General features: G+C 39.5%; 1 protein-coding gene across 1 annotated transcript in view; it reads right to left on the reverse strand.

Annotated features, from left to right (window-relative positions):
- The window catches only part of DNAH6 (dynein axonemal heavy chain 6), a 349864-nt gene that overhangs the window by 34674 nt on the left and 298186 nt on the right, over positions 1–17004 (reverse strand). The window contains exons 67-71 of the mRNA XM_004388248.1: positions 16821–16967; positions 15205–15343; positions 8912–9031; positions 7727–7848; positions 1110–1239 (exon numbers count right to left, since the gene is read on the reverse strand). Coding sequence (XP_004388305.1) covers positions 1110–1239; positions 7727–7848; positions 8912–9031; positions 15205–15343; positions 16821–16967 — 658 coding nt within the window. The remainder of the gene's footprint in view (positions 1–1109; positions 1240–7726; positions 7849–8911; positions 9032–15204; positions 15344–16820; positions 16968–17004) is intronic.

Consider the following 17004-nt stretch of genomic DNA (forward strand, 5'->3'; position numbering starts at 1 on the left):
CCAACCTTTCAGTTAGTAGCTGTCTTAGTCATCTAGTGCTGCTATAACAGAAATAACACAAGTGAATGGCTTTAACAAACAGAAGTTTATTCTTTATCAGTCTTCCTCTGGACAAGGAGCTTTGCTCCCGGCGTTGCTTTCTTGGTGTCTCTCTGCTTGCTTTTCTCTTTTATATCCCAAAAAAACTCGCTAATGACACAATCCAATCCTGTAGATTGAGTCCTGCCTCATCAACACAACTGCTGCCAATCCCCCTTCATTAACATCATAGAGGCAGGATTTACAATGCATAGGAAAATCACATCAGGTGACAAAATGGTGGATAGTCCTACAATACCGGGAATCATGGCCCAGCCAAATTGATACACACATTTTTTGGGGGACACAGTTCAGTCCATGACAGTGCCACTGAGTGGGTCTGAACCACTAACCTTTCAGTTAGTAGCTGAGCATAAACCATTTGCACCACTCAGGACTTGATCCATGAATAATAGACTAAGAAAATCTAACTCTAGAGCCAATCTAAGAGAAGTGTGAAAGTGGGTCTCTTGTGATCATTCAGGAAGATTCCCTAACTTACTAGAAAACAAGGTGAAATTAATTTAGCCATTCTCCTGAATGGAGAAGAGGAAAATGAAATGGATTCTAGACTGGGCTGCCCAATAGAACTCTTTACAATGATGGAAATATTCTATATCTGTGTTGCCCAGTATGGTAGCACTTGAAATGTGGCTAGTGTGACTGAGGAGCTGAATTTTTAATTTCATTTTATTTACATTTAAATTTAAGTAGCCACATATGGTTAGTGGCCACTGTCTTGCACAGTGCAGGTCTAGAGATATTAATAATGAAGCCACGGGAAGCTCAGGGAAAGGTCTGGTTAAAGTTACATTGGGTTAGAAACCCTTGCTGCTAATCCTTCTGGCAGTTGAGCTGTTGAGGTGCTGTAGGCTTTCATTCTACAAATGGAGAGCTCCATGTAAGAATTCAATGAGTAAACAAAAGTCTCTCCATAATAAGCACATTTGGACACTTGCTTATCACTTAGCTCGCTCTGAATTTTTTCTTGAAAGTACCATTGCATACAGATGCTGGGAATTATTTATTACCTAGAACTCTGGCCCGGACAGAAGCAACAAGTTCTTGGACAATTTCATCATTGCTTTTTCCTTCTCCACCTGAAGAGGACCTTGGCTGAACTTCAAGTATGGTGTTGATTAAAGTGTTGGTCTCTTTGTACTGTAAGGGTGATAAGAGACAAAACAGTGAAGACTCAAATTCTTAAAAAATAATTTTGTAGCACATATAGTTTACTTATAGAAATAATGGCAGTTCTCAAGAACAAGGAAAAAAATATATGTTGAAGATAGAGTTAGTAAAATGTGCTTATTGGAAATGCATAGTATACAGTTGTCAGTGTTATATTTTAATATCTTTAGTTAATCATTTAAAAGGCAAATATGAAAATGAGGAAGAAATCATGAGAACACAGTTTTAGGACATATATCTATTTATTTAAATAGCATTTTTCCCAATTAGGTAATATGGCTTATTATAAAAAATTTAGAAAACAGAAAAGTATAAAGAAAAACTACTCATGATCCTGCTGTCCAGAGATGATTATAACATTTCGGTTTTCCCCTACTTGGATATTTTCTGCATATATGTGCATCTAGTTTACAAGATTGGGTCCATACAATTTATATAGTATTCCTTCTTTTTCAGTTTGCTTTTTCAATATCATGAGCATTTTCCCATACCACTGGAAATTTTTACAAACTTTGCTTTTAGTGACTGTGTGTCATTCCATGGTACCAGTGTGCCACAGTTAATATGGTTGCTTATCTACTTTTGGGACATTTTTAGATCTTACAGAACTCTGGTACTAGAATCTACATGAATCTATCTTTGAAAGTTTTAAAATGATAGATTACTAGAAGGGATGTTTTTAAACTATGTGTTACCACATGGATCTATAAAAACATTGTATCAGTTTATGCTCCCAACAACAGTGTATCAGGGGACCTGGTTTCTCTGTGTCTTTGCAAGAATTAATATTGTGTCAAAATTTTTTTTCCCACTTAATAGGTATCTTAGGCTGGGTTCTCTAGAGAAGCAAAACCAATGAAGCGTATATATAAAAATGTAGAGAGAGAAAGATTTATGTCAAGGAAATGGCTCATGCAGTTGTAGAGGCTGGCAAGTCCCATGTCTGTGGGTTAGGTGGCAGACTGGAGGCTTCTCTTGACTCATGTGGCTGCAGAGGCTGACGAACCCAAGATCAGCAGGTCAGATGGCAGGCCACTGGCTCATGGGCTACAGAGGCTGACAAATCCAAGATCGGCAGGTAAGACAGCAGGCCACTGGCTCACAGGCTGCTGGAGGCCAGTGAATCCCAAGATCAGCAGGTAAGACAGTAGGCTGCTGGCTTACAGGCTGTAGAGGCTGACCAATCTCAAGATTGGCAGGCAGTACAGCAGGCCACTGGCTCAAGTCCCAAGAACTGGAGGTCAGATGATGACAGGCTGGGTGCAGGATCCAGAGCAAGTGAGTGAGCTTTACCATATATATTGGATGCAGGCTACACCCCCAAAGAAACTCCCTTTTTAACTGATTGACTTCGCACATCAAATCACAAAATGGAGGATGATTACATCAGACCACAAAATGGAGGATGACTACATCATTACATAAATGCCAAATTATATCATTACATATCTGCCAAACCACTGAGAATCATGCATGGCCCAGCCAAGTTGACACACAACCTTAACCATCACAGTAGGTAAAAATGGTTTCTTATTGTTTTGCAATTCTTTGAGGATTAGCAGAATTAAAACTTTTAAAGTATGTTCATTGGTCAACTGTGTTATTTCTTTATATTCATGTATTTTGTACATTTTTTGATTTCTTAGTGTTTTTATTATTGATTTATAAGAGATATGTATATAATAAAAATAGTAAACTCTTGTTTCAAAAATGGTTTGGCATTTAGTTTTTAATTTTCTTATGAACTTCTTGATATAATAAAATCCACTGGCTGTTACAAATGTGATATATTTTTCCATGGCTTTTTATACTTAGAAATTCCTCCCTATTCCAAGATCAGTTAAATATCTCAATTTTTCTAGATTTTTCTTCTATCTAAGGAGCAAGGTATCATTCTCAAATCTATTTATTTGAATCTTTTAGAGTGTTACTTTATGTAGCTCTCACATTTCTTATCAGGGTAATTCTCTTGGTGTTTCATGTTCTAGATACCCATGTACAATAATGCTTCCAGGTTGGGTGGTGGGATGTTTCAGGTACGGTATTGTCTAAGTCCTTCCAAATTCATTCTACTCCAATCTGTAGTCCTTGACCTTGAAACTCCAGTCTCAACACTTGTCATCCACTTACCTGAGAGAGAAGCTCAGAAAGTATAACCTGGGACTCTAGATCTTGAATGTTAAAATTACAGTTTACATAATAGACACTCTTTCAGATATTACATTTGACATATTCATGAGGTATTGAACACATATATGAGGTTATTTACTTAATGCTATTGTTAAACAGCTTGGTTTCCTTTTTTGGTGCCAGTCATTTAACATTATGTCTTCTCCATTTTAGTTCTTGACTTCTTGTTGGATAGAATGAGTTTTGAAACATTTAGTATGGCCAGCCTTCTATTAGTAGAGACTTCTAGTGTGTACCCATTCCTAGTTTGTTTGTGTGTTTTTGGCTCCTGTTCCTCTCTCCTCTCTCTCTTCTTTCCCATACCCATTTTAGCTCCACATATCACAATCTCCACCCTCCTTCCTGCCTACCTGCACTGTGCACTGAACATCACACTCCTTTAGGACATAGTGAGGATTACACTTCCATACACCCTTGCAGTTAAGTAGTACACATGACTAGTTCTGGCCAATGAAATGTGAACAGAAGTAATGGTGGATTTCTAGCTGAGACAGTGAAAAGCCTATGCATAATTCTCTAGTGTCTCTCCTCCCATACTGCAGTGAACAAAGAAGCCATTTGTTCCAGTTAATGCAGCTACAATGTAATAAAGTCTCTGCCAGACTGAGTCCCTGAGTGACTCTGTGGAGCAGAGCCCCTCTGCCAATCTGCCAACACAATAATTGTTGTATTAAATCACTTGGATTTGAGTAATTTTGTTAATTGTGGCATAATCTAGTCCATCCTGACTAATACAGTAGCCTTTTTTTTTTTTTTTTTTTTGCCAGATGGGGGATGGGGAGCTGGCTAAATGTTTATATGACCTTTTTATTTATCATTATAGTTCTAAATTTGTGCCAGGATCTGTCCAAGCATAGATTCAGTTTTGTTTTGTTTTTTCAGCACAGCAAGAAGTAATTAAAGACTCTCGTGAAATATTGCTTCTGATTCCTATTGTTTTGTTGAATCTCCTTGCACTATCCTCCATACCTTTTACCATCTGTCATAGTTTTCCAAATTTTTTTTGGACATTTTAATCTCCATTCTGGAAGGTTTATTATATTTGTTCCCTATATCTTGTGTTTGTGATGATCTGTATATCAGTTCCGGTCTTCATGTCTCCAAAGCAGATTTTAATTGTTATGATTATTTTTAGGTTCCTTGGAATATTTTGTTCTCTCACATCTCATAGCATCTTTTGTATTTACATTTCAGCCTATTCTCACATTTTGGCTCTCTATTTTGTACAGGCTAGATTTTCTTACACCCTTTCCTAGATGCCAAAACACATATATTTTTCTGGTTCCTGCAGTAGATGATTTGCAGAAGGTGGCTCTGAGTCTTCTGGATGGTATTTTGTATCCCTTATCCTTCAGTTTAGTGATAAAATTCTTGCCTTGCATGCTGGAGACCCAGGTTGGAGCCCTGGTGGCACAGTGGTTAACAGCTATGACTGATAACCAAAAGGTTGGCAGTTCGAATCCACCAGCTGCTCCTTGGAAACCCTATGGGGGCAGTTCTCCTCTGTCCTGTAGGGTCGCTATGAGTCAGAATCGACTTGATGGCAATGGGTTATCCTTCAGTGTGTGTGTGTGTGTGTGTGTGTGTGTGTGTGTGTGTGTGCGCGTGCTTCCTATTTACTCAGCCCCTGTTGGATTTTTCGTTTCATTTATTCAGCCTCTAAAGAGAAGAGAGATAACAGATCTCTGTTTGCCCATAGACAGTCTATGCAGATGGTCCTTGACTTAGGCTCATTATCTTCTTAGGAGGCAAATTTCTTCCTTGTTTCTCTAGCTGATGTGCACAGGTCAAAGTCCAAATTTCTTTTCTTTACTAGTTTCTAGTAACATCTCTGTAAGTATAACTTGCTGGACTGAGGAAGGAATCATTTACATCTTTCTATTAAAACTCTGTTGATTGCAAGAGGCAGAATTATCCATCCTAAATCAGCTAAAGCAAAGACAAGTAATTGGTTGGCTCCTGTAACTGGAAAGAAAAGAGCACAAGTTGCATGGCTCTTGGGCATGAATGGATGGATCTAAAACTCTCTTTCCTGTGCATGACTGTCTGTTTCTCTCTAGGCTGCCCTCATCCTTTCCTATGGCAGATGAGCCTCCATGTAGCAGGGAGGTGGGGTGGGGTGGAGTGGGGGGATGGGGGGGCTGGCGAGGGGGAAGAAGGGGGAGAGGGAGTCAGGGATAAGGCCTCACAGACAGCTGCAGATGTAGATCCCAGAGGAAAGCATGAGCCCCTTCTCCTTGCCTCTCTTCCCCTCCCTAGCATCTATATATAAAAGCTCAGGAAAGGACTCTCATTGGCCTAACATGGACCATTTGCCTACTCCTTGTACCAATGAGCATGACTAAGGGATGGGGTGCAGCTTTGGCCAGGCATGAGTCACATATTTGCTCGCTTATGTGGAGGTGGAGGTGGTTGGAAAGTTTATCAGAAGTTCATGGAATGAGGAAGGACCAGTTGCCCCAAAGGAAAAGGGGTGGGGAATAGGGCATGTACTATACCAGAAAAATGAGTATCTTAGTCATCTAGTGCTGCTGTTACAGAAATACCACAAGGGGATGGTTTTAACAAAGAGAAGCTTATTCTCTCATAGTCTAGTAGGCTAGAAGTCAGAATTCAGGACGTTAGCTCCAGGGGAAAGCTTTCTTTCTCTGTTGGCTCTGGAGGAAGATCCTTCTCATCAGTCTTCCCCTAGACTAGGAGTTTCTCTGTGCAGGAACCCTGCATGCAAAGGATGCACTCTGCTCCCAGTGGTGCTTTCTTAGTGGTATGAGGTCCCCCATGTCTCTCTGCTCGCTTCTCTCTTTTATATCTCGAAACAGGTTGGCTTAAGATGCTATCTAATGTTGTAGATCTCATCAGTATAACTGCTGCTAATCTAGCTCATTAACATCTTAGTGACAGGATTTTACAACACATAGGGAAATCACATCAGATTGCAAAATGGTAGCTAATCATACAATACTGGGAATCATGATTTAGCCAAGTTGACAGATATTTTTGGGGGACACAGTTCAGTCCATGACAGTGGGGAAGGGAGGTCAAACAGAAAAACCTACCAGCAGCGTGCGACATGTCTGCTATCTCATTCTTGGTCATTCTGAACCAAAGGAAAACACAAAAACTACACTCCTAGGTACACACTAGCAAGAGCTTTACTCTTAAAACAGTGCTTCATTTCTCACAGGATGCAGTGAACCTTACCATAGCCACATGCCCCTTTCCCTTCCCCCATGCCCACCACCCCAGAGCAGTCCGTCATGGGTAGATGTTAACAGTAGGTTTGGCTACCTCTTTTTCCTCCTGAAAGTAGATTGTATCTTAGAAAACCAAGATATGTTATTTTCACTTTCTGCTGAATGGCAAATTTAATGGCAGAAGACATGAAATAAAGTGTCAGAGCACTGGCCTCTTGGTGTTCTTTCTGAAGGACCCACTGTTTTTTGTTCTTGTGTGTATGTAGATTCCTTAATATCTAGGAAGACCTCACCCTGTATCACTTGTAGTGGCAAAATCTAGGTTGAAAAGAAAGACTATTCTCCTCAAGTTTGGTGAGGCTAAACCTAGTGTCCAACCTCTAAAGCTTTCCAGGGTTCCCAGGAACAGACTTCATTTCATGGTTTTGGTTCATCTACGGATGACTAACCATGGCAGATGATGAAACTAGAGGGTAGGCAGTGCCAGGTCATGGAGGAGCCTTGACTGCCATGCTGAGGACCTTGGATGGTCCTTAGGTAATGGTGAGGCATCAGGAAGTCTTACACGGAGGAGAAAAATAAGCCAATTTGCTCTTTGGAGCACTGCTGTGGTCTGGCACTGTGACCTTGATGAATCATGCTTTTTTTAAGAAAATTGTTTTAATTTATCTCTTTGGAAATTTGTTGCTTTACTTTGATAACCTAATGATCTATGGATCCATAAATCTTTGTGTAATATGATACAAATGTGCCAGCATGGAAGGAGAGGGGCAAAAGAGACAGGACTATATTATCATCCAAATCCCCATGTTATGGTAGACTGTGAGCTGGCAGATTATGGAGCAGGCAGAGGCAGGGAGTTGGAGGGGGTCAGTAGTGACAGGGAAAATGCATGATAAGCTTAGAATTCTGTGAAGGGTCCAAAGGGAACAGGCTAAATGCTGAAGTCAAGGTGAAATGTTTATATGTCTTTTCAAGAATATTATAATTTACAGAACTAATGAGGTGATTCCTGAAGTTTCGAGTTTATATAAACCATATGAATATGACTTTTAAGTTGAAAGACCACATACCTGGAAAGCTAAGTTGGCATTTTCATGCATTCCAAATACTTCTGGGTCATCTATCAAAGGCAGATTTTCAATGTAGTCCTTAAACTCTTGGAGGCTGTCCGCCAAGGGTGCAAAATAGATACCTGTTATTAAAAAGACAGAAGGTAAACATGTCTCAGACTGGCTTTATACCGCTGGGTTTGGTCCATCTTCGCCTGGTTCTGATAGTGACTGCAACCAGCTGCCTCATGTAGAAAAGGGGATTGTTTTTCCCAAGCCTCCTTGCTTGCATTACTGTGTCTAGTTTTGTCACCTTGTCTTGAGGCCTCAAGCATCTGATCAGTGTCTGAACTTTTTGGGTGTCTCCTCCAGAACATTTCAGCTTCTGAGAGGCTAGGGCTGTGCTGCTGAAAGGCAGGACCTTGAACTACTCATTAAGGGCTCCAAATTTATGCTGGGTTAGAGACTGCTTTGACATTTGTTTGATAAACAACAACAACCCTCCCAGTCCCCCAAAACCAAAAGCTACATTTGCAAAACATCAAAATCTAGGGTTACTCAATTTTCCAGAGATTACAGAATATACAGTTGAGTCTTCAGCCCTGAAGCTCGGTCTCTTTCAACTCAGTGGTAGGAGCTTTTATGTGCCCACTGTGCACTAACTGGAGCCCTGGTGGTGCAGTGGTTAAGCGTTTGGCTGCTAACCAAAAGGTCGGCAGTTCAAATCCATTGCCACTCCTTGGAAACCCTATGGGGCACTTCTGCCCTGTCCTGTAGGGTCGTTATGAGTCGGAATCAACTCGATGGCAACAGGTTTGTGCACTAATCAGATTGCTCTCTCCAAGGGGGAAGACACTTAGGAACCAATAATCTACATGCTGAGCTGTCGCCAACTCATAGACCTGTTTCTTACTCAACTTACTGTAATGGAAGCTTTCTTTAATTACATTCCAAACATATTAGAAAACATATTTAAACAAAACAAAACCAACTTTAAAATAGAAACTCAAAGTTGTTACTGCACAACATGTATCCTTGTACTCTTACTACCAAACCAGCTTTGAAGGTGGTCAAGCATGGCAGTAGGGTGGCGGTGGGGGCTGGTGGTGAAGACTGGACATAGAGAGCTCCTGGATGGAAACCTGAGATATGCTGTCAACAGTTTCCTGGCAAAGGTCTTTTTCATAATATTGAAAAGTCATTTACCTGATTCAGAATATTTATAATCAGCTTCTAATGTTTCAGGTGAAAAAAATTTTTTCAAGACAGTACGAAGGCATCTTTGATCCCAGGTGTCTGTAACTCTACCACCATATGTAATTTCACCTGAAAAAGAGTTTGCATTTTAAAATATTTTATTATTTTTTATTGATAAGCATACCCAAATTTTAATAGGTTTATTTTTATACACATTTATTTGGTACTGAATATGGAAATACCACATTAGAATTCCCTTCCACTACCCTTCAAAATTAGAATACAAGTCAATTTTTAAAAAGCAGAAAGAGAATATCTTCCTAATAATTAAAAGACTTTAATTACTTTGGGTTTTCTAAATAATATAAAATAAAGGCACAGAATTCTATATATTCCTTCCTTCTTCCTGTTCTTTTGTGTCAAAATCTTGATTTTGGGTCTTATCATTGACTGAAGTATTCTAAAACACACACACTTTCCATGAAACAGTGCTTCTTTTGGGGGACAATAAGAAAAATAGTACCAAAACATTTGCAGCAGTGCATTCAAACTCCATGTTGTTGTTGCTAGGTGCCATTGAGTTGATTCCAACTCATGGTGACCCTACACGTACAATGGAATGAAACACTGTCTGGTCCTGTGCCATCCTCATAATCGTTGTTATGCTTGAGCCCATTGTTGAAGCCATTGTTGAAGCCACTGTGTCAATCTATCTCCTTGAGGGTCTTCCGTTTTTTTTTTTTTTTGCTGATCCTCTACTTTACCAAGCATGATGTCCTTCTCCAGGGACTGGTCCCTACTGATAACATTTCCAAAGTACATGAGACAAAGGAGCATTCTGGCTGTACTTCTTCCAACACAGATTTGTTCTTTCTTCTGGCAGTCCATGATATATGCAATATTCTTCGCCAACACGATTATTCAAAGGCATCAATTCTTTGGTCTTCCTTATTCATCGTCCAACTTTCACATGCATATAAGGCAACTGAAAAGACCATGGCTTGAATCAGGCGTACCTTAGTCCTCAAAGTGACATCTTTGCTTTTTAACACTTTAAAGAGATCTTTTGCAGCAGATTTTCCCAATGCAGTATGTGATTTGATTTCTTGACTGCTGCTTCCATGGGCATTGATTGTGGATTCAAACTCCATAGATGCCTTATAAATTATTGATTTCAAGCTAGGGAGGAAAGATAGATCCAAGGTGAAAAAAAATGTGCCTCACAGAAATTATGCTATAGGGAATTAAGACTCACTGATACATAGCTCTTTCCACAGAGTGATTATGTTCAGCTTGCTCCACTGTCATCCCAAAATTATGAGTAGGAAAGAACAACACTGGAATGATATCTATTACTGATATAATTCTTTGGAAAAATTCCAGATCCATTGCTACATTGATCATTCACCACTGTAGTGTTCCTGGAAGAATTTCATCTTTGGTACTGATACTGTCAACTTCTGAATCACCATTCTCAATTCCATCTCTTCCATTACGTGAGGAAGAAAAAAAATATATCAAACTGAGACGGTTGGTTGAGAGAAAGCTATTTTGGTATTTCGGTCTTGGAATCTCAATAATTTATTTCTTCCAAGACAGCAATGTACTTACTCTCTGTCTCCTGTAGGGACACCTATCTTTCCTCTCATGTTGGAGCACACTTTCTCAGTCTTGTTGGATCAGCTTGTCACTCAGGGAGAAAGAAGGGGAAGTAGGTACCAGCGCTGATGATCAAGTAGCTGAATCTCTGTATTAGCAATTCTAGGAAGGAGGAGATGCTGCTGTAACTTCCTGGGAATATTCTTCAGCCGTCCTCTGGTAAGTCCAGGAACACAAAGTTGGGTTAAATTTCTGCAATGGGTCCAACAAAGCTGGGTCCAGCTTGAAGCTTTTCTTGGATCCTTGGGGCTGTACAGGAATGTAAAGCTTAAGTTTCTCCAACTGTATGATGGTGTCAAGAAAGGAGGATGGCCAGGAAAATTTAGATTCCAACAGTTAGTGGTGAGAAGAGTTTCCTTATTTTATTTATTTATTCTAAAAAAAATGTTTTAATCTAAAATATCTACAGTTTGAGTAGCAGCACAAAGATGTTTTTCTTACAAATCAAAGGACTTTGTGCTTGTCCATCCAGATTTAGTTTTATCTTTTTGCTTGGATCAAACCTAGTAAATAAGGAGCCTACCATTTGGACTCAGGGTAAATGATTCACAGCTCACTTTTAGGAAAGAGTCCTCTGAGTGTGGTCTTCCCAGAAGATGGGCCTTGGTGGTTATCCAGCATACATGCCCAACACCTGGCCTGGCCCTGGCATCAGAGTTCCTTTGGGCCTCACTGCAGACCCTGAGTGGTGGCTTCCTTCTTCTCCTCCTTTCCTATCCCCATAGGCTGGCTTGGGATGGTCCACTGCAAACTGGACAGGCCTGAGATTTGGCTCTGTCCTTACCTACTTTGAGATCAGATACGTCTCCACCACCACTTCTGAATTTACCCATTGCTGGAACCCACACTGTGAGATTTTAAGACCCTTTTCCCCAACTCAAAATACCTTTCTATATGTATAAAGCCTCCCAAATATTTCTCTGTTTATTATCTACTGTCTAGTCTCGCCACAGGTGTTACTATATCCCCTTGTTCAATCTCTAATCATCTTGCTAAAATTTATTAACACTACACACATGCCTTTCAGAATGTGGCCCCAGCTCACCTTTTTAAGTTTCATTGAAGATAAAGCTTCTCTTTATACGCACTTTCCCTTCGTACACACCTCTGCTCCAGCCCTACTGAATTCCTACGGTCATGCCACACCTCACATACTGCTGGGCTTTTGCACATCACTGTTCTCTGCCCAGTGTGCTCTCCTGCCTCTTCTCTCCTTGTGAGCCCAACTCACTGTTCAGCACCCAACTCAGCCAACTCAACTTCCGTGCTGAAGCTTTCCCAGATTCCTCCAGATAGTGTTAGTTGATCCTTCTAAATTCCCACAGCATTTTGTATATACTTGTATTTTGTTGATTATCATAACATATTATAATTTACTCATGCTCCCCACTCCCCAGCCCATGTACTTTTGGTGGGCAGGGAATAGGTCATCTGTGTATTTCCAGCATCTATCATTGTTGTGATAATCAATATTTTCTGAATTAATCCATAAATGGCTGCCCAAAATTCCACCATTAGCAAGTATCACCACCTGGATAAAGCATTGGCTTTTTGCTCCTATCCTTTTTTTAAGTAACAGCTTGATTGAGGTATAATTTACAAGCCATAAAATTTACATACAGTTTATGTGTTTAATTCAATAATTTTAAAATAAATACACAAAGTTATGCCACCGTCACTACAATCTAATTTTAAAACATTTCTATCACCTCAAAGAGAAGTTTCTTGTCCATTTGTGGTCCTTCCCTATTTCCACTCCCCCTGCATTCAACCACTAATGTACTTCCTGTCTCTACAGGTTTTGCTTTTCTGGAATTTTCATATAAATGAATCATACAATGTGGTCTTTCATGTCTGGCTTCTTTTATTTAGCATATTTTCAAGGTTCGTCCATGTTGCAGCATGTATCAGTACTTTATTCTTTTTTATGGCTAAATAATATGTCACATTTTGTTTATGCATTCACCAGCTGATGGCCATTTAGGTTGTTTCCATTTTCTGGCTTTTGTGAATAATGCTCTCATAAACATTTGTGTAGAAGTTTTTGTGTGGACATATGTTTTCATTTTTCCTAGAAGTGGAATTCTGGATTGTATGGTAACTTTATTTTCACACTTCCCAAAGCAGTGGCACCATTTTAAATTCCTACCAGCAATGTACGGGGGTTCCAATTTTTCCACATCCTTGCTAACATTTATTACTATCCTATCTGTTTTTTCTTTTTTAATAGCCTTCCTAGTGGGTGTAAAGTGGTACCTCATGTTGGCTTTAATTTTCATTTCCCTAATGACTTATTGAGCACCTTTTCATGTGTTTATTGGCCATTTGTATGTCTTCTCTGGTGAAATGTTTGTTCAGATTGTTTGTTCATTTTTTAAGTGGGTTATTTTGCTTCTTATTATTGAGTTGCAAAAATTCTTTACATCTTAGGATACAAGTCCCTTGTCAGATGTATGATTTGCAGATACGTCCATTCTGTAGCTTGGTTTTTCACTTTCTTTATGGTTTGTTGAAGTGCAAAAGTTTTAAATTTTGATGACATTCAATTTATCTTTTTTTAGTTTTATTGCTTGCACTTTTGGTATTGTATCTAAGACATCATTGCCTGACCAAGGACACAAAGATTTACTTCTATGCTTTCTTCTAGGAGTTTTATAGTTTTAGGTCTATCACCCATTTGACTTAATTTTTGTGTATGGTGTAAGATAAGCATTTATATTTATCCTTTTGCATGTGGATATCCAATTGTCTCAGCACCATTTGTTGAAAAGACTCTCCTTTCCCCATTGAATTGTCTTGGTACCTTTGTCAAAAGTCAATTGAGCATAAATGCAAAGGTTTATTTCTGGACTCCTAATTCTGTTCCATTGGTCTATATGTCCACCCTTATGCCAGTAACACACTGTCTTAATTATTGTAGCTTTGTAGTAAGTTTTGAAATTGAGAAATGTAAGTTTTCCAACTTTGTTCTTTTTTTAAATATTGTTTTTGCTATTTGGAGTCCTCTGCAGTTCCATGTGAATGTTAAGATTAACTTGTCAATTTTTGCAAGAATGCCAGATGAGATTTTGATAGAGATTGCAGTAAATCTATAGATCAGTCTGGGGAGTATTGCCATCCTAACAATATTGAGTCTTCCAGTCCATGAGCATGGATATCTCTCCATTTATTTAGATCATCTTTAATTTCATTAAACAATGTTTTACAGTTTCAGTGTACACATCTGTACTTCTTTTGCTAAATTTATTCCTAAGTATTCTTTTTGATGCTATTTTGAGTGAATTAAAAAAATCATTTTTAGATTGCAGTTGATATTTGTACATTGCTCTTGTGTCCTATGACCTTGCTGACTTGGTTTATTACTTCTAGTTGGTTTAAAGTGAATTTTGTAGGATTCTCTGCATACAAGATCATGTCATCTGCAAATAAAGACAGGTTTACTTCTTCCATTCCAATTTGGATGCTTTTATTGCTTTTCGTTGACTAACTTCCCTGGCTAGAACCTCCAGTGCAATGTTGAATAGAAGTAGTGAGAACAGATACATCCTCTCTTGCTCCTTTCTATCCTTTTGAAAACACAGTTACTTCCACAGCAGTAGAAATTGAGGTCACCTGAAAGGTCAGGTGTTCTAGGAGTGAAGGAAGGTAAAAATTTCCCACAAGGAGTGGGAAATTCAGGGTAAGTAGAGGGTGCCAGAGAAAAATTCTGCCTACATCACCATTTTGCTAATCAATCTTGCCCCCATTAGCATGGCTAAAGGCAGGAGTATAAAATATCCCCTGCTGATTGGCCTCGTAGATTCCAGCCCTGCCCTCGTGATCCATCCTGGGGACTGGTCCTCATCCATCATCACTGTCATTTCCCACTTCTGCGCAAACATGTTCCAAGGTTTCACCTGCCTTTCAAGGCTCCAGATCACCTGATACCCTCTGTTGTTCCCCATTCCCTTTCCTTGCCAATGAAAACCACCCATTCCCACACACCAGTTCTCTCCTCTGCCCTTTCAGAGCTCTCTCCTTCCCCACTTCTCAGGGTGAATCTTCCCTCCCACATTACTTGGGACCACATGGTCAAATTAGATTTAGTTCTGGCAGCAAAGTCCCCGCATGGCTATAATTAATATTTGCCACGACTGTAATTCCTGAAAGGTTTTTCCTTTTTCACAAATATACCGAATTCAACAGGTCTCTACTAATCAACAAATTTTTACATTCTTTTGAATTTAAGACCACTGACTCTGGAGGCTAGACTGCTTGGGCTCAAATCTTGGCTCCACCACTTGTAAACTGCATGCTTCACCTTCCTCATGTGTAAAATGAGGGTAATAATAGTCGTCACCTTATGGAGTTGTTATGAGGGTTAAATACGCTAATTCATAGGAAATGCTTAAAACAGTGCCTGGCATTGTTTGCTATTATTATCATTTGGGAAAACATCTGCCCCATTTCCATGTGTAAATATTTTCATGATGCTCTTATCAGATTTTCTTATCATGATCTTATCTTCACAAGGGGAATATCAGAAGTCACCATCACCACCAGCAAACACTGGGAGAGGACACCATCCTCCTGTGGGCCAGGTGGGCAGAACCAACAACTTTGTGGTACACAGCTGGGTGCACTGGCCACGTGGGCATACTGACCAGTGATGTAAACCAGGGCATCCCAGGGGATCTTTCCTTCCTGACAGTAAAGGTTGAGGTTCAGCAAAGCACACTCCCTGTCACTGTCATTAAATTCATAGCAGATATTCCAACCAAGAGGGCCAAACTTTTTTCTCTCCTGGAACAGAAAATGAAAACAGTTTTAATAAAATTTTATAAAATTAATTTTGTGTAAAATATTGAAAATGAAAATTTCCTTTTGCAGGAGGGCATCAGTAAAAATCTTCCAGCTCAACTTTAGTTAGGTTTTCACCATAAAGATTGAAACAGAGGAGACATTTCTTCCTCCAGTACTGCTCCCGCCTCTTATATTTCCAGCAGAAAGTTTGTAATTACTGGAAATTTGACAGAGCTGCGAAAAGAACATTTGTTCTTCACAGTAAAATAAAATAACCCATTTTTCCATCAAAATAGGAAAAAAAGACCAATCTCTGAGTCTTCTGACATAAAAATACTGAGATTGTAATCATAGAGAGAGCTAACCCCCTGTCCACTGACAAGATCTTTTGATCATGCCATGCTATGCTGATTGCATACTAACTTCTCCACAGTAATATCTTTTATCAAAACTGATACACAGAACCATAACATTGTCTCATAACGTCCCACAGTGAAATATTTTCCCCTCTTGTTATCCCTTTATCCCACCATAATTTCTTAATTCTGAACTGATAAACCAGAAGACTGGTCCCATGTTCCTTCCTCTTGATATCAAAATTTCCTCAATTTTTAAACCAACTCCTTATCTCAGCTGTTTCTGATAGTGGAACAAGGGCCTCACACTTAGAGCCCCTGATCCCATCCCCTCAGGCCTCCTCTAGGACTTTATTCACTTAATTATCTCCTATCTTGCATCCCTAACTTTTTTTTCTTCTTCTTACTGTTTCTTTTTCTGTAGGTGGCATACATTTGAAAACCAGGCAGACAGCCTAATCAAGACATCATCTAGAGGTATAGAGTCAGAGAGTCAGAATTCAAGTACAAGGCCACAGGAAGGACACCAGAGCAGAGCAGTGAGGTTTGAACAGAGGGAAGGAGAAAGTGGTGCCAAGCTGAAGGTTATCCTTCAGGAGACTTGACACTCTAATCATAGGAAGGAAGGAAGCTGTTAAGGGTGCTGAGCCCCCTTGAACAGCTAAGACTAAAATTTTTGCAAGAAGAATAAGGAAGACTCAGTGACTGACAAGATATATATGTGTGAAGAAGGAAGAGTAACAATAATCCTGAAGTTTTGATTGAAGCTGACTGAGAGAATGAGACTACCATTTTCAGAAATAGGGTCTGGAGGGGAAGCAGATTTGGGGAGTGAGGCAGAGCTGAGGACATCAGTTTTGGGCTTGTTGAATTTGACCTACTGCATTATCCCGGTGATGGTGTTCTGTAGACAGAGATCAGAACAGAGATGGGAGTCGAAGCTGTGAGATACTGAGGCAAAGAGGTATAGAGACTGGTGATTAAGTTAAAACAATTTGGATTCAGACACAGAATAGGGCCCTCAGAGTTTCCCAATGCCATTTGTAACCTTTCATTTAGCTTTTACTTTTTTAAATAGAATACACTTTCTTGTTGCTGTGAAAAAGCAGAATTGAGTATACCTGAATAATTGCGTGAAAGAAACAGATGCCAAATATTATTTGTCTCCATTTTCTTCCAAGAATATTTTCTTCAAAAAATGAAGGTGTCATTTCGGTAAATGCTCGTCTGATATTTGCACGTAAGCCCTTTGGAGGCTCATTAGTTACCTGGATTTAGACAGAACGTACATGGCAGAGAGTTTGC

Source organism: Trichechus manatus, unplaced genomic scaffold (assembly GCF_000243295.1).
Source record: "Trichechus manatus latirostris isolate Lorelei unplaced genomic scaffold, TriManLat1.0 scaffold00208, whole genome shotgun sequence".
Lineage (NCBI taxonomy): Eukaryota > Metazoa > Chordata > Mammalia > Sirenia > Trichechidae > Trichechus > Trichechus manatus.